The 22,340-nt window shown below is 39.3% G+C and overlaps 1 protein-coding gene across 1 annotated transcript in view; it reads right to left on the reverse strand.

Moving 5' to 3' along the window:
- Positions 1–22,340, reverse strand: part of IQCH (IQ motif containing H) — a 209,783-nt gene that overhangs the window by 76,334 nt on the left and 111,109 nt on the right. Inside the window, exons 12-14 of the mRNA XM_034660782.1 lie at positions 12,538–12,621; positions 8,124–8,299; positions 2,068–2,340 (exon numbers count right to left, since the gene is read on the reverse strand). Of these exons, the coding sequence (XP_034516673.1) occupies positions 2,068–2,340; positions 8,124–8,299; positions 12,538–12,621 (533 nt within the window). The remainder of the gene's footprint in view (positions 1–2,067; positions 2,341–8,123; positions 8,300–12,537; positions 12,622–22,340) is intronic.

The raw sequence follows: 22,340 nt of genomic DNA on the forward strand, positions 1-22,340 counted from the left end.
ATCGCCAGTTTTGATTATTTAACCAAAGCTGTCAGTATTTTATACGGAGCACATGTCAGAAAGAAAGCTTGCATGGTTACTTTATGGATCAAAAGAGGAAATGCTCACTGGGCTCATGCTAGATTTAAAAAATAAATAAATTACCTAATCATAAACCAAATGACTTTATGCTATTTCCAAACATTTATCAATTTTCTATTTGAATCTATCTGTTCAAAAGAGGTAATATATTTTTTAATTGTCATTCATTTTATTCTGGTATAGAGCAGAAGTAGAAAAACGTCGACTGCTAAAATCCAGCTGATAGCCAGGAATATTTATTCACCTAAATTAAAATAATCACAATTTTCTTTCACCGGCTTTAAGTTTATGATGCACATCGGTAAAAAGTCAGTGTTATTGATTCACCATCTGCAAATTCAAAACACTGACACGCTTAGATAGATTAGGTAGGGCAGTCACTATCTGGAAACATCTCAATGGAGTACTTTAATTCTTGCTGACCTCAGACATATGTTTCCAAACAAGTGGAGTGAAGTCAGTGATAACTTGGTTTATTGTGATACAATTTGCACATGCTGTAGGTTAAATGACATCCCTCAAATCCAAGTTGTCTACAAGGAGGTTTTCAATCCTGCTTCTGAATACCAGCATGAGAGGAAGGTTTTACTGCATTCCACAATGAACATGTAAGGTTCTAAAATATTTCCTATCGAAGATGGCCTGAGTTCTTGTCAGTCAAGATGAAAGCAAGACTTCATATGAATTTCGCACATACATTTTAAAGTTTTGAAGACTGTTTGATGTAATGTACGTGTGTAAAATTATAATTTTAAAGTGCAGTTCACTTGTCTCAAGTCTCTCAGCTGAATATTCCACTGGGAAGCAGAGTCAAGCGATCCATTTGTTACTTTCAAATTCCAGTGAAGACTAATGGCAGTGAGCAGTGGGGCACACAAGTTCAGGGGGAGCCTCTCTCTCACGCTTATTAAAATTGCCTGTGCTTTTTCCAGACTCTGCCATCTTTAAGAGCAGTTTCCTTCATGAGCCCATGTATTGTCCAAGAACACTCTAGCAAGACTGAAACATTTTAGGGCAATTTAATAAGTTAACAATACCTTCAAACTAGTCTCTGAGAAGTGTGATTTGTTGAAAGGTTTGATTTTGGGGGCTCGGCAGCTATGACGTACAGAATGTCATGATCAAGCAACTGAGGGAAGAAGGAGGATCCCTAAGTATCATCCCTCACAGACTGCTTCATTGCTCAGTTCTTTAGGTTCCCGAGAACTGGGTGCCTGCAGTAGTTGTGATTGCCTAGGAGTAATGGTCAAGAGATGTAGGGAAACTGAGGTTAGGAAATGTTAACAGCTATTTGTCCTTTATTTTCTTTCTTGTGAAAAAAGGTAGTGGTTAAATGGGAGAAGATCTGCCAGAGCTGACTCAAAGATCATTTCTAGTAACTAATATTATAGTTCTCTAAATAGTTAGGATCCTGTCTGCTGGAGGAATGCACAGCCAGGGACCTGGTCCAAAACGAAGACAGATGCAGGTGGTTTTATTCCAGACCCGTTTCCTGTCCTCATTCCGGGATTTTCCTCCCACTCCCTTTATGGCCCCTTCTTGAGGAGCTAAGGATGTCTGCAGCCCTCTTCTATAGGACCTCTGCAAACTGACTCGGCAGAAGGCTCACTTGCTGGGGTTTTCCAAACTCCTTTTCACCAAAACTGACTCTCACATTTCTTAGGGTCCTCCAAAATACTGGCTAGCTAATATGTGATCAATTAATCCATGTTAAGGTGATAAATACTGACAGCAAATTAGGACACCAACAGGGCCTTCAGTGACTTAACCCAAATGAGTAAATATCTTGAGTAATCCCTGCAATTTCTGCAAGGCCAATAGGAAGATACTTTGAAACATGAAGGCCTCAAGCAGATCCCATCAAATAACTTAAGCATTCCATATATTCTTCATTGGGTAGGGCTGGCTCCAGAAGACCTGAAGTTCCCACAAGGTCAAGAAGGTGTGACATATTTAAACAGAGCCTCACTCGTCCACTGCACATACCTGTTGGTGATGATAGATGCCATATACTCCAGGAGGGACTGGCACATTGGCGTTCTCAAAGACCCATTTGCTTCCAGACTTGCTACTGTAAAGATGAGCTATTTCAGGCTCTGGACCCAGGATGGGTATGTTTAGCATATCCGCCACGGCCAAATCATCTCTGTGGAGGAGCCCGCTGACAATGTAGGCCTCTTTTCCTTGGATGAGATTTTTTATTCTTTTGATCGCCTTGGGACTGTACATCAGGTAAGTGGCCAGGCACATATGATGCTTCTGGGGGGAGACCATATCATTCTTGTTACAAGGTGTTGTTTTTCTAGTCCATATGCCTAATTTATAATGTTGCACACAATAAATGCATTATTAATAGCAGGCTGGGTTATGACCTATCCTGTTGTTTAGCAGTTTAAATTGATAAAAGCTGTTGGGGTGAGGCTCCATAATCGCTCACATCTTTAGTGTGTTGGAAATAGGCTCACTGGGAATAGAACTAATTACTACACATCTGTATTTATTTGATCCACGTGGAATTATCCTTCTGTCAGAAGGAAAAGAGGCTGGCGGCCTTTGGATAATAGTGATTCATCTCTGCAACACTTCTGGCATGGTTTAACACTAAAGCGTCTGGAAAATCAATACAAAAAATGGTGAAAAAAGCCTTACAGTATGCTTACAGTATGTCTGCAGGATTCCTAATCCAGCAACTCTTTAAGTGACTAGGGAGGCAAAGGGCACTCGACACTCTCTTTCAAAGTTCTACCACCAAGTCCATTTCAGAAAATACGTACTTTTATAATGATTATTTTGGTTTTTAGCCAACACTCTGGAGAGGATTCATGGATAGAAAATATTTGAAAATTTCATCAAGATTTCAACTTATTTTCTTTATTTTATTTTTGGCTGTTCAAACCTCGCTCAGCAGTACATGTGATGGCTCATTCAATGAAATCGATAATTCTGGCATGTCTAGGAGGGGCAGAGGACAGAGCTGGCTGGTCAGCACATGCCAAAACCAGTATAAGCATGTCTCTGCATTCAAGGAGTGGGGACCCGAAAGAGTACAGTCAATGGATAACTAATACAAGGCAGAGAACGGCCATGAAGAGTTACAGAGGGCTCAGAGGCAGGGAGGAAGGAGGCAGAGGCCATGTGCTGTTGGGGACAGCAGAGAAGACAAATTACTCATTCTTCTTGGACCTTAGTTTCCTCATCTGTAAAATGACTATAATAATAGTACCCATCTCGTAGGGATGCTCTGAGGATTCAGTGAGATAAGTGCGTGGAGAGCACTTATATAATAAGCACTTAATGAATGTTAGTTTGTATTATTATGAAAGAGGTTGGGGTTGAGGTGAATTTTGAAGGATAGGGTGGATTTAATCAGGTGAGGATGGGCATAGGAGAAAGACATTAGCCAAGGATGTCGTATGAGAACCCAAGACTGTTCATTTCCTCTAGAGAAGAGGGCATCATGGCATGTGAGAAAGTGCTGGGGACTTGGGAGCTCTGGCTTAGAATTCAGTGCTATCACTTATAAGCTACCTGAACTTGGGCAAGTGACTTATACTCCCTCTGCCTAAGTTTCTGCATTGTTTTTTTTAAAAAGATATATTTATTTTATTTTAGAGAGAGAGCGAGAGCAAGTTGGTGGAGGAGCAGAGGGAGAGAATCCCCAGGCAGACTCCCTGCTGAGTGGGGAACCAGATGCAGGTCTCGATCTCATGAGATCATTACCTGAGCCAAAACCAGGAGTCGGACGCTCAACTGACTGAGCCACCCAGAATGCCCCAGTTTCTTCATATGTTAAGTGGAAATAAAAATACCTATTTGCTGGGTTGCTCTAAGGATAAAATAAGATCATGAATGTAAAACATCTGTTATAATGCATGACATTGAGTTGATAGTCAATAAATGGTAGTAATTATTATTACAGAGAAAAACTCTCTTTTTAAAATAAAGTCATTAAAAATGCCATGCAAATTATATAATGCAAGGTGCCAGCATCTTAAGGGAGTTAAGGGATTTTGTAGATTTGCACCTACTTCCCAGTTCTGGTCAAAATTATTTACTCAACATGTTATAAAAATGGGGAGAAATGCAAAGCAACTGTTTCCGGGAATGGTAGCAGCACCAGTTTGCAAACTGTTAGAAGGGGTAATGATGAGTATGGGAGAAAGAGAGCGAGGAGGGCCCCCTTGGTTTCATTCCTGCCTGAATTTGTAACTTGCAAGGTGATTTAGAAAACTCGATCTTTCTGAGCCTCAGCCCCCGTATATTTTTTTAAAGATTTTATTTATTATTTATTCGACAGAGATAGAGACAGCCAGCGAGAGAGGGAACACAAGCAGGGGGAGTGGGAGAGGAAGAAGCAGGCTCATAGCGGAGGAGCCTGATGTGGGGCTCGATCCCATAACGCCAGGATCACGCCCTGAGCTGAAGGCAGACGCTTAACCGCCGTGCCACCCAGGTGCCCTCAGCCCCCATATTAAAAAACTGATGCATTGACTTGAAGTCTCTAGGGTCTTTTCAGCTCTGAAATAACTTTCCCTTTAAAACCAGAGCTCTTCTGGGATGTTTAATGGGTACAGAAATTCTGCTTGAGTTGCTGAAAAAGTTTTGCAAATGGATAACGTGATGGTTGCACACAGTGGGAATGTACTTAAACCCACTGAAGTGCACACCTAACATGATTAAAGTGGTGAATTTTATGTTATGTGTATTTTGCCCCCAATTAGAAAAAAAGACAAAAACAGAGCCCCTCTGAGAAGAAGATTTATATAATTTACACTATGGGGCCCTTTTTCCAGAGCAAGTGTTCTATTCTAAGCTCTTAAATCTATGCAATATACCTTTTCTACCATAACTTAAATCCATTTTCAACACCTACTTCGGAGAATGCAATTCTAGAAAACCCAGTGTTCCACTAGGCAATGGCTGGTAACACCTCTTGAGTTTGTGTTTCCCATCTGGTTGATCACCATCTTTCCTCCTGGCTTATCTTACCCCTTTCCTTGCCCCACAAATTATTCCAGTGAGGAAAGTTAAAAAAACTAAATGTTGGGGAGAACTGGGGGCTTGAGTTGTAATGTATGTAACATGGTGGGCATTACAGGGTACCTAGAAAAGTATTTCAAGGTGGCCGTGCTCTCAGTGTCAAGGTCACAAGGACAAAGCCTCTGACATTATTCTCTTATTTGATCCATAGAACCCTGTGCCAGTGAACAGCTCCTCTTTTGGAGGTGAGGAAATGGGAGGCTTGAGTGATTTGCCCAAAGTCACGCAGCTAGCAAACAGCAGAGGCAAGATTGAAACCCGGGGATTGGCACAGTTTCATGCTACAGTTACCACAACTTCTCCCATTCTCCAGACCGAGTAGTGAAGGTCTGGTGAGCTTATGAGGTGTGGCGAGGGGTAGCAGATGCAGTGATAGAACCTAATGTTAGAGTTCTGAGCCACTTCCAGCCAGGCTGGGTTTCTGGCTCCTCTGTTGGCGAGCATGCGACCGGACTCTGGTTTATAGTCATCTGTGGGCTTGCCTTGTTCTTCAGGCAAGATGGTCCCATAGTATTGTGTTCGATATGTGTTTAGTAAAGATTTGAATACGAGTGAGTGATGGCACAGTGATGACCACGGGTCTTGTATGACCGTTTAGAGAAAATCAGGATCATCAGATCCAGGCAGCAGATTAGCACAGATGACAAAAGTCTAAAATGTTCCTAGTTCCACAACATTATACATACATTTGATTTATCACCACTAATTTTTTTTTGACCTGAGACAAAAAGTAGTTGTTTGGGATGTCTTCGTAAACATTAAAATGTTCAAAACCAGACATGATGACTTTATAAGAGCCCTTTTTATCATTACAGATTCAAGCATCGTATAGTAACTTGGAGAGATGTATAAACAGATTTTTGGCACGCTTTTAAAAAATCTCCTCAAAGCCATCCATTTGAATGAAAATCAGCACTGATACACTCTCTCAAACCCATTAAAGGAAATAAAGCAATAACTAAACGTGAGCGGGAACTGATGTGAAAGTGAGAGCTTAATTTTCGTGTTTTAAAAAGTTGATTGCCTATGAGTGATTAATTACTCAAATAATTTAAATTTAAACTATGAGAAGTATTAAGCACTTAAAATATTCCCTACTTGTTTCTACTCACCAAGGTGCAGAACTAGCTATGAATGTGACTCAGTGCCTCTGTTAGTGCCAACCGCCTGTCTCTTGCTTAGAAGCTAAAGCGTGGACTTCAGGGCACCTGTCTTAGGTAACAGGCTTGTAGAGCTGGAAGGGCCTTTGAAATGCTCTAACCCATCACCTGATTGTATAGATGAAGAGCAGAGAACAAGAATGGTAAAGGGAGCTGCCCAAGCCACAAGGTCATCCAGGAGTAAAGCAGTCATTCCAATTCATGATAGTGTTCTGGGGTCAGACAGATTTTGGTTCATACTCTGACCCCACCAGGAACTTTGGACTAGAAAATAAGACTTGGTTTCCTCAGCCATAGAAGGAGATTGATCATTTCTGTCTTGTTGGCATTGTTCTGAGGACCAAATGAGAAAATGTGTGCTAAGTGTTTGATAAATGTTACTTGTGCACTCAGTTTCCTGCTCCCAAATTAATGCCCCTTGCCCATCCCATGCCTCTTCGATGTATACGGATTTTTCAGATGTGCAGAAACTCCTTGCCAGCAGCTAGCAGGCATTAGCTCTAATTCCCGGCTGGATAAAATCAGGAAATTAACTACACATTAGTGATAGTTTTTTTCCTGCCTGCTTTCTAATGTCCACTGTGACCCTGCCACTGAGGCCAGGGAATAGCTAGGAAGCACCAAGCAATCCTTGCACTGATGGAGGATATTGGGACGTTCCTAAGAGCAAAAGTACACGGTGATGATTTGTTCCCTGTCTTTTCTTTTGTTCAGCCTGCCCCTGCATCCTCCTCCATAGCCAAGCAGTGCCCGTGAAACAGAGCTAGGCAGAGAGCTTGGGGTGGGGGGAACACTGAGGTATCCAGTCATGAAAAAATAAAATGTTCATCTTGGTAGAAGAGAGTAAATCCTGATGACAATTCACAGAGTATACTAGCAAAGCGGAAATGTTATAGCAAACCTCCTCAACCCTGGCAGGACTTATTCGGTGGCAGGGGGTGGGGGTGTGTCAAAACATGGTGCATCTGAAGGGTTAATGGGCAGCAACAACACATAGGTAGTAAAGCATGCCATCGGTTTCTTTGCCAATAAATAGAGCATTGATTTTGTTGCATCCCACTTGTGAGTGGAGAGAGCTATTTTTAGCAGCAAATTCAGACCCTTAATTATAAAAAAAAAAAGGTCTCCTCAAAATTGTATAGTCCATTAGGTATTACAATGTTGGTTGTTTAAAATGGAAAGTTTAAATTCTTGTTAAAACATAGAGAAATTCATTTCAAGCCATCTCTCACACTGCCTTATTCTAGAACACTGCCCTTGTGATGCCATGAATTTCCCAAAAGCTCTTGTGTGGGGATGGCGTTCCATTTAGAATTCATCCCATTCATTAAAAATCAGTACAAGTTAAAAAAAAAATCTGAACCTCATTCGTTATGAACCCTGTGATATGGTAAATCAGGCCAAATTCCCTTGAGGAAACATAGTCCAGCGAGTAACACAGAATAACAGTGTGGAAATCAGAAAATGGCGGCCCCGGTCGAGGTTCTGTCCCTAACAAGCTTGGTGACCGTGGGTGGGCCCTGTCTTTCTCTGTCTTGGCGTCCTCCACACAAAATTAAGGAAAAGGAACTATAGATGTTATAAATTCGCCTACTTGATCATACCACCCAATCACTGCAATTAGGCTTCAGCGATAGAGAAACCGGGCAGGAGTAGCTCCACTAAGTCTGAAAGTTAAACTGGGATATTTATTTCCTACAGTCCAACTAGTAGTCTAATCAGTAAAGCTGTTAAACTTGCAATAATATTTCACTGATGTGTACCAGAGCGTTGCAAGTTATAAAATTTCCAATTTAATTTTACTGCATCCCTGAAGCCATAGTAATTAGAAGACAAACTCACAGGAAAGATGTTTATAGCTTCGGGGGTGATAATTTTGAACCTGTCCTGCAGGTCACTTCTGTCCTCAAGGTTCCCTGATTTGACAGCTGCCTGTAGACTCAGGATTTTATTGTAATACAGCAGTAACTCGTCGTTCATCTGATGGGAGCAGATGTAGATGACGCTCACATTGGCATCTAAAAACAACAGGCACAATGTTAATTACTGGTATAAAGGTAAATGACATTCTGAACTCTGGCATCGGATTGATGTTGCACAGTTTAAAATAAAGAGCATATCCAAAAGCCACACTGAAGTTAATTTAGATGGGTTTTGTAAAGATCTGCACCATTTAACTGGGTTTTTTGCATTTTAGCATTTCTCTAAAGAAAAGATAAATAACACCACCACCAAAAAACTAGACACAATGATCCCTTCAGAAGGAGGGCTGTGAGGTACAATGGAAGTGTGCTTTCAAATAATACATAGGGATTTAGCCCCAGAACTACCATTAACATCAATGGGAATTGCATACTGCTTTAAAAATTTATCCCATTAACTTCAGTAAATTATAAAACAGAGCTATTAACTTTAGAAAGTTGATGAAGTTGCAATTTCTTATTCTGCCTGGACTTGGCAGGGCCAATTCAGGGAATATCCTGTCCAAATAAATGGTCTGATTATGACCATAGCAATGATTATTTCAGGAAACCAACCTTTTCCTTGCTCCATTCCCAAAGAGGAGTATATTACGTAAATAGGACATCTAGTGATTCTTGGTTTAAAGGAAACACTGTCTTAATTTAGCTGTTTTTCTTCTTAAGATGTGCTTCTTATTATGTACATAGAAAGAAATCCTAATTAAATATCCCACCCAAATGGGATAGCGAGATGAGATTACCCACTCCAGGCTGCAGGGTTTTAATACTTTAAGGACTTGGGACAGGCAATCAGCAGCCAATGGAGTCATTCATTCATAAAAATAACTGGCTGATCAGTAGGGGCAAAGCACTTGGCTAGGCATGGAGGGAAATGAGGAGTCAAAGCAGCTGAGATGCTGTCCATGAGGAGTGACCATTTCATGTGCACAAAAGGCCATCAAACAAGGTGGAGAGTAGCAGACCCAGGGAAGCACGTGGAACAGGTGCTTAGGGAAGTTCAAGGGAGGGAGTGCTGTAAAATGTTCCCTTGGTCAGGTAGGGCTGAGAGGGAATTTGAAGACTCCTCTTTCAGTTTGACAAGAGGATATAGAACACAGACTGATTAAATTCCACCCTAGCTGCCTGGGAACGCTGGGCACAGTATTTAACCTTTCTAAGCATCAATTCTTCATCTCTAAAGTGGAGAAGAAAATCACCTGGGACATAGAGTTTTGAAGAGTATTAAATGAAAGAATATCTATAAAGCACCTGGTGCAGTATCTGGCACATAGTAGGTACTCAGTAAACAGTACAGATGCACGAATCTGCTGCACGGCCCACCCTAACTAGGTGAGCCAACAGTGATTCCACACCCTGCCCTCCACACTTGTGCTTCTTTATCAGCGCCCCCAAGATTTAACATGATGTCGTATCCTCGGTCGTTTCATCCTACTGTTTCAAATCTATTAGTCTTGTCTCTCCAAACTCTTTAAAGGCAAGGTGTATGCTCTTTCCTTTATTGCCCCAAGCCCTGGTAGAGTATGGAGTATGCAGGGATTTGGGAGGATGGAGAGATTTGGGAAGTAGAAAATCTCACACAATCAGTGAGATCAATGGCCTGTGGGAGAAATCCTCCCCCTGGAGAAGCAGGGTCCTCCAAACTGGCCCCGTGCAGAGCTGAGAGGAGGCATTCCATAAATGTAAATATCTCAGTGGCCCCTATTTGATTTTGAAATCAAATTGCCACATAAACCTCAAAATAAATTAACTGAGGAGACAGTAAGTAACTTGTATTCATTTGCTGAATGACCGAATTATTTATCCCAAACCTTGTGTTTGCAAGAGGAGGCTAGTGTCTTACTAAACTAACCGCCCTCCTTCTGAAGGAGTCATTATGTCTCTTTTTTTAGTAGTAGTGTTATTTATCTTTTCTTTAGAGAAACGCTAAAGAGCAACAAAGCCAGTTAAATTGCGAAGATCTGTACAAAACCAATCTAAATTAACTTCAGTGTGGCTTTTGGATGTGCTCTTTATTTGGTTTAAAAACCAAAGTAGGATTTTTTTTAAGTATTAAAAAAAAAAGACAAACAACAAAAATAAAGATTCCACAGCTGAAGAAAACTAAATTTTTCTTGGGAAGCAATTTCTACGTTGCAAATGACAGCAAATCACATTGCTAATCTCACCCTCCCTGTGCATTTCTGGCAAAGGAATACATATCGCTAACACCAATATCCAGTGGTTGTTTGCGCATCTTCAAAGGTTCAAAATTAATTGACAGGTAATTTTGAAAAGCAATTAATACGAAGACAAAGATTGCTTTGATCACTAGTCAATAGTCAATAATGGTCACTCTCTTGTTTAGCTCCTCTAGGAATTGAAAATACTCATAGCCATTGGGGGTCTCCACCTGACACCCTGACTTCAGCGCCAATATCCAAATGACAGGTCCCACCAACCTAATCAGATTCTCTTTGTTCCCCCTGAATAAGCAAAAACTCAACACACTTCACTAGGAATTAATGGAATAATAAAAAAAAGATAATCATTTATTCTTACATAAAATCACTAATTTTCCTAGTGTCTTCATCTTTTTAAAAATTTCACAAGCACGTACTTTTTCTACCTTCTAACTACCGTTTCTAAACTTTCCTTACTCCTCTTGAAGAGGTTTTGGGATCAGATTGCTATATCATGAAGACCGTGTACCCAAAAAAAGGCATTTGGTTCACAGTCTCTCAGAAATGTTCATCTCAGCGAAATTTTCCTTTGCAGGTAAGACATAGACTGAATTATTGAATTCTTTAAAATAGAAGCCTCATGCTTTCATGTGTTTTCTAATAATGAGACTCTTTTGTAAAGAAATTCTTTGGTGATGGTTTGTGCTATATATAGAAGGGTATATAAAAAGCTAAAGAAAAAAATTAGTTCAAATAAATTAGAGCAAAGTCTGCCCTCTGCTGCACTTCAGTGGTTTCCACTCGGTCAGGTTTTTAGTTGAAATGGCTCAGCACTAACAAATCAATCTCAAGTCATTAAAAAAAATTTTTTTTTGTAATGCTGAAAAACAATATTAGTGCCTACAATAATAGATTAAAGCAATTACACTATTATTATTTTTAGGATACTGTAAATTTCTAGCACTGATGTATTTTTGTTAGCAAATGGCATTTATAAAATAATAATGATGCTGAAATATATATGAATCACGTAAAGTATGTCATTCCGGGGAGCCAGCTGAGTTGGTCATTGATAATTTAAAATTCTTCCTTGTTTTGCTTAAATAAGGGCCATAGTGATTATATTTAGCAAAACAAAAAAGTTCTTAGTTGGTAACTAATAAAAACCGAGTTTTGGTTTACCCTGAATTTCCGGCCAGTATCTTCTAAACTGATTCGGTATGCGTGCTTAGCCTTTGCGACCTTGCGTTAAGCCTAACCTGAACCTTAGTCTTGAACAGCACCAAACGGGGCATTATCGTGTTCTTCTCTCCTGACCCAGGTTGGTGTCTGATTTAGAACTGACCAAGCCATCATCAGAGCCGGACCTTCACAAGGATGTATCTTCCACCTGAGGTCTATATTTCTAAGAATTCCCTCTACTAGGCACCTCCTGTTTCCTAATAACTAGACGATATATATTTAAATAAAAGCTTCTTTAAAAAAACAATCTATCTTCACATCCCTCTTAGTCTTATCGTGGAAACAATGCTTTTCATTTCTGATACCACCTTCCACTTATTCCCCAGATAACATAATAGACAGTATTGACACAGATAAAAAATGTTCGCTTCCCTCACGGCCAGAGTCAGGAAATGAAGGGGATTTGGGGCTATAGGAGAGAAATCCTTAGAATTTAGAAAAAGCAACCCAAATACATTAGTTAAAAATGTCATTTTTTTTTAAAGATTTATTTATTTATTTATTTGACAGAGATAGAGACAGCTAGCGAGAGAGGGAACACAAGCAGGGGGAGTGGGAGAGGAAGAAGCAGGCTCATAGCAGAGGAGCCTGATATGGGGCTCGATCCCGTAACGCCGGGATCACGCCCTGAGCCGAAGGCAGACGCTTAACCGCTGTGCCACCCAGGTGCCCCAAAAATGTCATTTTTTAATTCAAGTCAACGCCACTATAAATCTGTTCTTTAAAACCAAACATTTGATTGCCCTGCCAGGAGATTAGACATCCACACTTCTCCCTTGCAAGGGGAAAAAAATAAGCAAAAATTAAACATTTTTATCAACATCCTCTGATAAACATTCCAAAGAGTCATTTGCGTGAAAGTATTTACTGTACCTAAGATGTCACACAGCCTCCCCAGCTGCATGTTCTGCTGTGTGTTGAAGTCGTCAATATTTTGTCGCACAGGCAGAGAATATCCTAAAAGGCAAACAAGGTGTCAAAACGCAGAAAGAGCAAGTCAGTATGGCAAAAGGGCACACTAGGATTTCCAGGGGTCACAGTCCACATTTCTAGGAAAGAATTTTCTCTGAAGCATCTTGCAGACACAGTCTAACTCCTAAGAATGAGGTCCTTGCTTCTCAGGGGATTAAGCATTATTCTGGAAGATTTGCTAAGCATCATATTCTGAGAAAGAAGAGTTCATTTTTTTTCAATACCAGCAAAACCACCAGGAACCAGGATTATAAAAACAGGGGGGAAATGTCTGACATTTAACATGAATGCTCAAAACAACATTGAAGAAAATTATGCTCAGGGTTTTAAAAAAAACCAAACAAAACCGTATTGGCTTTTTAAAACTTATGCTCCCTATGTGGCATTTTGAAGATGTGTCCCCAGAATCATTCTAAACTGACATACGGATTTCAGAGAAACCTCTTGCTGTCAGGAATATGTATTTAAGTAATTCTGAATACTAAAGAAATAAGCTTCTGCTCACACGGTCAAAAGAAATTTTAACCTTTAAAGGGCAATAAAGGTTAATGCAGTTACTTTGTCAGTACTAATAGAAGTCCTGTGGTTTGTCTTCGCGTCCACTGGAAACAGAGCAGAAGGAAAATGCATGTATGTGGATTACTCTTGTCCAAAACTCTTTTACAAAAGAGGCAACAGCAGCAACTCTTCCTGCTGGTATTTCAGGGGTTAAAAAAATAAGTGGCTCAAAATACGAACTTAAAAAGCACGCATAATCCCAAGCAGGTATAATTGCTTATATGAAATTCAGCAACTGTTGGTGCGACTTTTTTTTTTTTTAAGTAAAATTGCTTTTCACATTTTGAAGAGATGCTTCAATGCCTCCTTGTGGTTAGTGAGCCCAAACACATGTTTCAAGTTAAACTGCTATAGATAAAGTGATTTTAAATATTACATCTTGGAGATGTGACACAAATTTCCTTTCCAGCGTAAGGAAAACTATAGCAATTCAGGCAACAGGGCTTCAGATCTAATGCACTCTGATAATTGGCTCTTTGCTTTGATGTCAGTGTTTAAACACTAGACGTCGTCTGGAAATTAAATGAGCTTACAATTCATCTTAAAGTCTCCCTTTTGCTTTATGCAGATGAACTTAAGAACTACAGAAGCAGAAGGACAAATAGCTTGTTTGAGTTATTTTTGAAAAATTATTAATTTCTAAAATAGTTTGGGGAACCATTCCACATATGAACGTTAGTGTAGACCGCTGCAAACAATGTCGCCTTGTTGTGTGATTGCAGTACTGGTACTCTTAGGATTTTGCATATGTGTAATTCTATCTATATTCAGATAAATGTTTAGGAAGATGTCTTGTGAATAATTTCTATATCCGAACTATAAGAAAGCAGGGAAAATGCCTGAAGAATAAAGTATGATTAAGAAAAATGGAGAACATTCCAAGGATGCATTTCCTTTCAAAAGTAAAGATAAAAGGCAGTGTGAGATGTCTCATTAAGATGATGTCCAATTTAAAATATAAAGGATGTCTGATCACTTTGTTGCTGCATGTGAGTAAGTCTGTGTTTCAATCAAGTGCTGGAGGTCAGTTTTCCAACAAATTACTTGGTACCTCTGTTACCACTGATCAAGGACGCATAGAGAATGTCTCTGCAGAATTATGACAGAACTGGTTACTCAGTTAACCCTACAAATACACCCATTTTAAAGAACTGAATGTCAGCAATCTCAGAACACTGTTACAGAGGATCACATGAAGTAATAGATATGAAGACATTTTGTAAACTGTGAAGTGCTGTGCAAACATAAGGTATTTTAATTTTATGGGGTGTATGTGCTTCCAAAGCCCATAACAAGAATAATCCTGTGGCAAGCAGCAGACCATTCTACATGGACAAGATACAATCAGTGAATGTTGCCATCAGCAGAGCAGAAGTTGGGAGTAGATTTTTTTTTAAGTCCGATTTATTATGTTTCGTATACCCACAAAAGTACATGTAGACACCCAGGTGAAAAGATGCTCATCAATTCTGGCCGTACGTATATTAAATCCAATAGAGACTTAGCCACTAAGCTATTGGCAAGGATGTCGTGGCCTTGGGGAACTCAGCAGACCTGCCCAGTGGCAATGAACCATCACACTTTGGAGTATAATCTGCAGAGACACTTCAAAGGTCAGATAGAAATACAGGAGGAGCTTTGAGACACCATCTACTTCAACCCTGTCATGTTATAGATTAAGAAAAACCAGGGTAAGTGCCTTGTCTCTTGTCCAAGATCACATAAACCTACAAATTACTATACAGTTCGGGTAGGACATATTTAGCTCTTGCATAAATGTGGTTGCATAAAAAAAGAGAGGCAAGACTCTCCAAATGTGAGCAGAGAACTCCAGAAGGGACAAAGAGCCTCTGCCTCTTTTCTCACTTTTATTTCCAATTGTTGCAGCAGGCAGAATAATGGCCCTCCAAAGATGTCCCTGTCCTCATCCCTGCAAGCTGCAAATATGTTAGGTTACATGGCAAAGGGGAAATAAAGTTGCAAATGGAATTAAAATTGCTAATCGGCTGACCTTAAAATAAGGGGATTATTATCTTGGATTATTTGGCTAGACCCCACCTGATGAGAGGTCCTTAAAAGTGGAAGAGGGAGGCAGGAGAGGAGAGAATCAGAGAAGGTGTGACTATGGAAGAAAGGCACAGAGAGATGCTTGTTGCTGGCTTTAAAGATGTGGGCAACTTCTTGAAGCTGGAAAGGGTAAGGAAATTATTCTCCCCTATAACTTCTAGAAACTCCTAGAACTTCTAGAAAGGAGTGCAGTCCGGCTGACACCTTGATTTTAGCCCTTCTCCAACTTCTGAACTACAGAATTATTGCTCTAAGGTAATACACTTCTATTGTTTAAGCCACTAAGCTCGTGGGAACTTGTTAAAGGGTGATAGAAAATGGATATGATGCCTACCTTCCATCTTCTTTCAACTTTTACAAAATGGGTTCTCTGATCTGGAAAACTTGTGGGAATTCAAAGAATGGTGAGTGGGACCTGTAGCTTTTTTAAGGTGCTCAACAGCCTAGGAGAAAACAGCACTGGCATAAAGGGGCACTCTTTCTTCCTTATCACTTGAGCGAGGGGCCCATCCTCTTTCCTTATGGCCATCGCCATCATATGTGAAAATATTCCTACTTGGATAGAGTGTCCCATAGTTTCTCAGAACGTTATCGCCTCTGCTTCACATCAAAGGAGAATACCTGAGACATACCTCTGTGAATTATCCAACTACCTTTGGGTGTTCTGCCAAACCACAGATGCTCACCAGTGGTTACTGGTTATCGTTCGTCCACCTTCATCTCTGTATTTGTCTCCTCTCTCATCCCTATCTCCACTCCTACGCAAACTCCTTTCAGATGATGCCAATTGCCTCTTTGTACCCAGGAAACTAGCTCTGTTGGATTGGCTTTTCCTTCGCAGAAACCACAGAAACCCATGAGCAAGGCCATGCTCAGTGACTGTGTTTCCTTGGGGCTGGTGTGTGACAGGCTCCGGCTGTTGCATTAGAGCACATGTTCTGGAACAGCCTGCTCATCACCCTGTGGTTGATTTCTAGTTCCTTTTGTCCCCTAGTCCTAGTCCTTACAGGGTATCTAAGGCAGAGAAGAGGTTAACAATGGACTTCTGGTTACCGAGTAGTTGTCATTTATCTGATCACCCTGGCCTAAGACGGTAGTCAACCAGGCCTCAATTTGACGGACTGGAGCAGTAGTTCTCAAACTTTTTCCCTGTTTTGAAACATGTGCTGTGTGATATTCACATGCATCACACACTCCTAGGGGCTGACACCGGGAGACAATAACAGTAGCCATCACACCATCCCTTTCCCTTCCATTCAAGAAAGCATACTGGATACAAGCTGAGCAAAGTGACATTGTTATAGAGGAGATAGTGAATTGCTCCAATTCATAAAAAAGTTGATGTTACCCAACTCTGGTACTCTAATTGTAAAAATTTTCAGGGAACATGTGACATATGTCACAATTGATTGCCCACCAGCATACTGCAGTCATCCAGAGAAATGTGATTGAGGCATTATTGTTATACCCAGGTTTTAATTACTTTTGCAACTGTGAAAACACAAGCTACTGAGATAAAAGATTAAGGTATGTAAGAGACGTGCCTATCTGGGTTCTTTGTGTGTGTATGTAGTATACCCAGTGACAGTTGGATGAAAATAAAACTGAGCATTGTTTTGGCGGGGACTGCTGAGGGGGATAAGGGAATTTTGTGATGGGGATGTAGAAAACACGGGAGGGCTTAAGTATTTGTTGAGTGTTGAAAACATTCTCAAACTAAACTGGCCAAATGGATTCTGTGTGGTTCTGGAACGAGTGAAGACTTGGGGTGCCTGGGTGGCACAGTCTGTTGAGCGTCCAACTCTTGGTGTTGGCTCAGGTCATGATCTCAGGATCGTGAGATCGAGCTCTGCTCCAGGCTCCGTACTCACACAGCGGGGAGTCTGCTTGGGATTCTCTCTCTCCCTCTACTTGAGCACTCTCTCTCAAATAAATTATTTAAAAAGAGAGAGAGAAGGAAGACTTTCTCTTGTCGGAACTTTTTATCAGTGACTTTATCAGCATCTGGCCCAGCATTGCATGCAGCAGAGGCCGGTGATTATCAAAGCGCGGTCTAGAGACTGTAGAAGGTCCTGAGACCCTTTCAGGGAGTCTGGAAGATCAAAACTATTTTCAAAATAATACTAAGATGATAGTTGCCTTTTTCAGAAAATGCAAAAATAATTATTGATACGATTTCAAATTCCATGTTGTAACCAACGTAAGAATTCCCATCCACTGTTGAGTTTTGGTATAAAATCAAAGAATATACACAATTGTCTGAAAAGGCTATAAAATGTATAAAATAGACTTCCCTTTTCCAGATATTTATCTGTGTAGGGCCAGGTTTTCTTCATATGCTTCAATCAAAACAACATATTGCAACAGATTGAATACAGAAATAGAGATGAGAGTCCAACCATGTTCTATTAAGAGATTTGCAAACTTGTCAACCAACGCAACTCTTTTCATTAAATCTTTTTGTTTGGGGAAATAAAAAATATTTTTTAACAAAAATATGTTATTTAGGTTACATTTGTAACAGATTTATTGTTGTTATTTTAGATTTTATTTTATTTTATTTATTTGAGAGAAAGAGAGTACAAGCAGGGGAAGCAGGAGAGGGAAAAACAGGCTCCCCACTGAGCAGGGAGCCTAATGCAGGGTTCAATCCCAGGACCCTAAGATCATGACCTGAGCCGAAGGCAGACGCTTAACCAACAGAGACACCCAGGAGCCCCTATTTTTGTTGTTTTAAAGTAAATTAAATATTTTTAAAGTTTCTCAGTTTTAGTTCTAATATAGTATATATTGATAGATATAACCTATGGAAACATGCTTATTAAGGTTCTCTATAGTTGTTACAAGTGTTAAGTTTGAGAACTGCTAAACAAACATTTTAATATTTTTTTTGACAATGAAGGTGATGACAAAGAGTATAGTTTTATCTTAGTATATGCAAGACTCTTTTTATGCCATATCCTAATACTAATCCATTTCATGAAGAGCTTATGAGCTGGTGTTCAGTGCCTGCTTCTGTACTTCATGGTACAACATCAGGTAGCTCAAGGCCAACTGTGAAATTTAATATTACAGGGTCATGGGGCCAACTCTGGTCTATCCAATGAATGAGTGTTGATTTGAATTACTTGGATGAACATAACATCGATGAATACAATGTGTTTTCTTTTTTTTTTTAAATTATGTTAGTCACCATACAGTACATCATTAGTTTTTGATGTAGTGTTCCATGCTTCATTGTTCATTTTAATTCAGGTTGTACAGGAATTGGAAAGTTTAAGTGCACTTTGTTTCTGATCTCAAAGAATGCGTATATTTTGGGGAACTGCTATCTGGGGTACACCTGTCTCAAGGATCTAGTATAGCAATGCTATAGCTGAACTGTGGATTCCAAAGCTACTTGCCAAAATACATGCTGAGGACCATGAAGATTTGATTGAAAGTCCCAATTTCTTAGCCTTAAGGACAAAGTCTATCGTGTCTTTGAGTTGTCAACTCAAAGATGAGAAATCAGAAAGATGTCAGTGTGCTTGAGGGCACAGTAAGAATGTGATTTCAGAGATAACACTCTTGGCTGTGGTCCTGCACCCTTGTGCCTTTTCACGAAGGGAGGTGACATCCGGTTCTTATCCTTCCATGGAAGGGAGTGGGGTTAGGGAGCTACTGTCTCATGAACATTTGGGATAGGGTCAGTTGTACACAAAAGTAAGTTTTCCTATCTTTAAGGCCTCCGTGACAGTACAGAGCAGCAGAAAAGTGTTGCTTTTTCACGACACCCACAACAACAGAATCTACAACTTTATGGTAGGGAGTATCTTGGAGACCAAGAATGGTGTTAGCTCCAAGGATAATTTGCTGAAGTAATGCACAGAGGGAAAAAATTGAAGCTGAACTATATAGATTCCTTTTAGCCATTAAATCAATTGATGAAATAAAAGGTTACATAGAGAAAAGGGAAAATCCTACCTCCATATTTCCCTATTTTTATTTTAAAAGAGGAAGAGAAGTGAGAGAGGAAACTCATCACTGGGAGTTTAATTGGCTGGCAGTGCCTCATATCCCTGCCCACAGCGTCAGAGCCCCATACTTGGCCCATCTCATTTAATGTCAATATATTTTAAAATGCCACTGAGTTTAAGTGTAGCACCAAATGATGTGCTGTAATAAAGAAGCACAGGGGTTAAATTAAAAGTGGAGGAAATAACATGGCCCAAGAAACTGGAAGCAGAATTAGTTCCTAGGTTTTATTTAGACCTCTGATTTTTCTGGAGGAATTAGGATTCTTTGTTGCAATTCTTCCTTATTTGACTGATAGATTTTGCTTAAAATAGACCCTGGTATTCTATTCCTGCTATGAGCCATAGTAGATTATTTTGTTATATTATTGTATTTCATTGTATTTCATTAATAAAAATGATAGAAATGTCTAATATCCTATTAAGAGATTAGCCTATATACTGTGAAAGGAATGAGGATTTTTTTAAATCATCTTATGAAATTACAAAGCTGATCAGTTTCTTTGGACAATTAATCAACAGGATCCCACCTCTCCTGTTTGTTAAAAATAGCTAAAACTTTGTTACATCTAGCAATACTACCCAAAATACATAACAATCAATCAAGTTTTATAATTCCTCCTTTCAAAGAGGTTACTCTGCAATGTGTAATTGTCTTAAAATGTCCGATCAAGCCGTAGACTTGGAAATACATGATAAATATTTTGTGGTCAAAGGCATGACTGAAAACATTACTGTGGTCCTTTACGTGGTCATCAGTTCGGAGAATGCAGTTATTCTTATGTGTGCAAAACTGCATAAACAAATAACCAAATGCCTATAACTGTAATATACTGCACAGTTATCAGCTACTAATCTTTCATTTTTAGAGTTCAGACAAGTTAGCGCAGCCCTAATTGGTTAGCAACTTGGTGTAATTATTTCTAGGGCTAATTCTATACCAGAATTGATTGCAAATCTCCTATAGAAAGAGAAAAAGAGTACAAGGCTGTAGTTTGTATTAAATGCATACCTGAACCTTACATGCCTACCAACTGATTGCGATTAGTGAATCCCTCTTAACTCTGAAAACAAAATTACTATATTGAATAGATTTTGGGGGACATGTGTTTAGAGAAAAAAAAATGGGCTTTACTTTTAAGTAACTACTTTTGTTTTCATGAATTGTGTAGGCAAGTCCCTGGTGCAGGAGACAAAGTAGGCATGTCGTGACTAGCTAAAATCTTCAAGAATTCACGGGGAAGGTGGTGCACACAAAAAAGGTATACCGTAATCATTTTTTGAAGAAAGGTATAGCTTGAGAATTTTGTCTGTGGAATAAGTATGAGGTCACAGGTTAACGTTATTTAAGCCTAAACTTGATTTAATAGCCACAGGTCTTTTTGTAAAACCTAAAGCATAGATTATAGAAACAAATACTATTTGATCAGAGCCCACATATTCTCTTGTGAAGATGTGTAATTGCACTTTTTAAATGATCAGTTGAAAAAAATACATATGCTTAGTCTTATCTCTTGGAAGACACATGATTGGCAATTTTTCTTTAAAATGGGTTATTACGTTGTTAACAAAAATTACTACAATCGGGAAGACTTTCAGATTTATTATGTGTTTATTTAAACTGAGAATATGTATTATAGAAGAAAACTAGTTTTAATATCAGATCTAAAATAATGCAATTCTAGTTTCTGACCAGGCTATTTTTCTACCCAATCTATATCCAGCAAACCCTTTTAGAATTTTAAAACATTTTCATTTAAAATTATTTTTTGTTACCCAGTTTTGATGACTGCCTGTTATTTTCAAAATTTTACCTCTTTGGACAAAGGCTCTTTTTTTAATAATAATGTTTTATTATGTTATGTTAGTCACCATACAGCACATCCTTAGTTTTTGATGTAGTGTTCCATGATTCATTATTTGCGTGTAACACCCAGTGCACCATGCAATACATGCCCTCCTTAATACCCATCACCAGCCAAAGGCTCTTTTCCATTGGAGTTTCCTGCATGGCTGATTGCACTGGGGTTTTGGAGGGTGACAGGTGGAAGGAAGGAGTTTGTGGCAATGGTGCCTGTGGTACCTTCGTGCTGTCAACATTGCAAGGCGGGGGTCTTGTTCTATTTCTAGTTTTGGATAAAACAGAACACAAAACAAAATTTCCCACATAATACCAGGTCAGGGCCACAATTAGTTGCAGAAGCAAGAGGCTCTTGCACCTTATTCCAAGGACTCAAGTCTGTTAATTGTGCCTGCAATTAGCCTCTTTGGTTGTAATCAATTACAAGTGCAGTTTCTGAGTGTGAACTAATTTTGTGTGCAAAGCTAGTCCCACCAAAACAAAAGCCCAAGTCGGAATGAAATTCAGATCTGTCTTACCTCACTTACAGCCTAAGAAGGAACTAATTTCTTCTGTGAGCCATAAAAAGACCCAAACTAAAAGGCTCTGTGCAACTGTGACATATTTTCTTAACTTTTCTGTAAGCACTCCAGATTCTAGGAAAGTTCGAATTACTTTATTACTGCCAATCTTTTACTAATTTAAAAGATAATTATATTTCTTTAATACTTTTAATGTTGGTTTATTTTTTTCATTTTACTGTTTAAGTGTGTTACGTTCTATACAATGCATAAGTACACAAACACCTATTCTCACAGAGGAACACAAATAAATTGCAAACCAGAATCCTATTACGATAGATCACTTCGTGCATCGCTCTACTTAAAAGGCCTTAACAAAGAGCCAATATGGAATATGAAGATTTGATGAGTTTTGCTGTTTATCGAAACTACCACGTCAGCTTGGGAAATTTGGTCTTACGACGGAAGTTTTTAGCACACTAGGTATATTAAAAAGCAAAACAAAACAAAACAAATAAGCACACAACCCCACACATTTTGACAGCAGCTCATGTTTTAAAGGAACTTCCCGTGCAGACTTCTGAGATTCCTAATGGCATTTTGGCCTACCTATTTTACTACTGTGTTGCAGACAACAGCTTTTAAGTTCCCCAATTCATAAATGTAATTAAATAATTACATTAGTGCTAATTAACATGAAAC

This window comes from Ailuropoda melanoleuca, chromosome 5 (genome assembly GCF_002007445.2).
Source record: "Ailuropoda melanoleuca isolate Jingjing chromosome 5, ASM200744v2, whole genome shotgun sequence".
Lineage (NCBI taxonomy): Eukaryota > Metazoa > Chordata > Mammalia > Carnivora > Ursidae > Ailuropoda > Ailuropoda melanoleuca.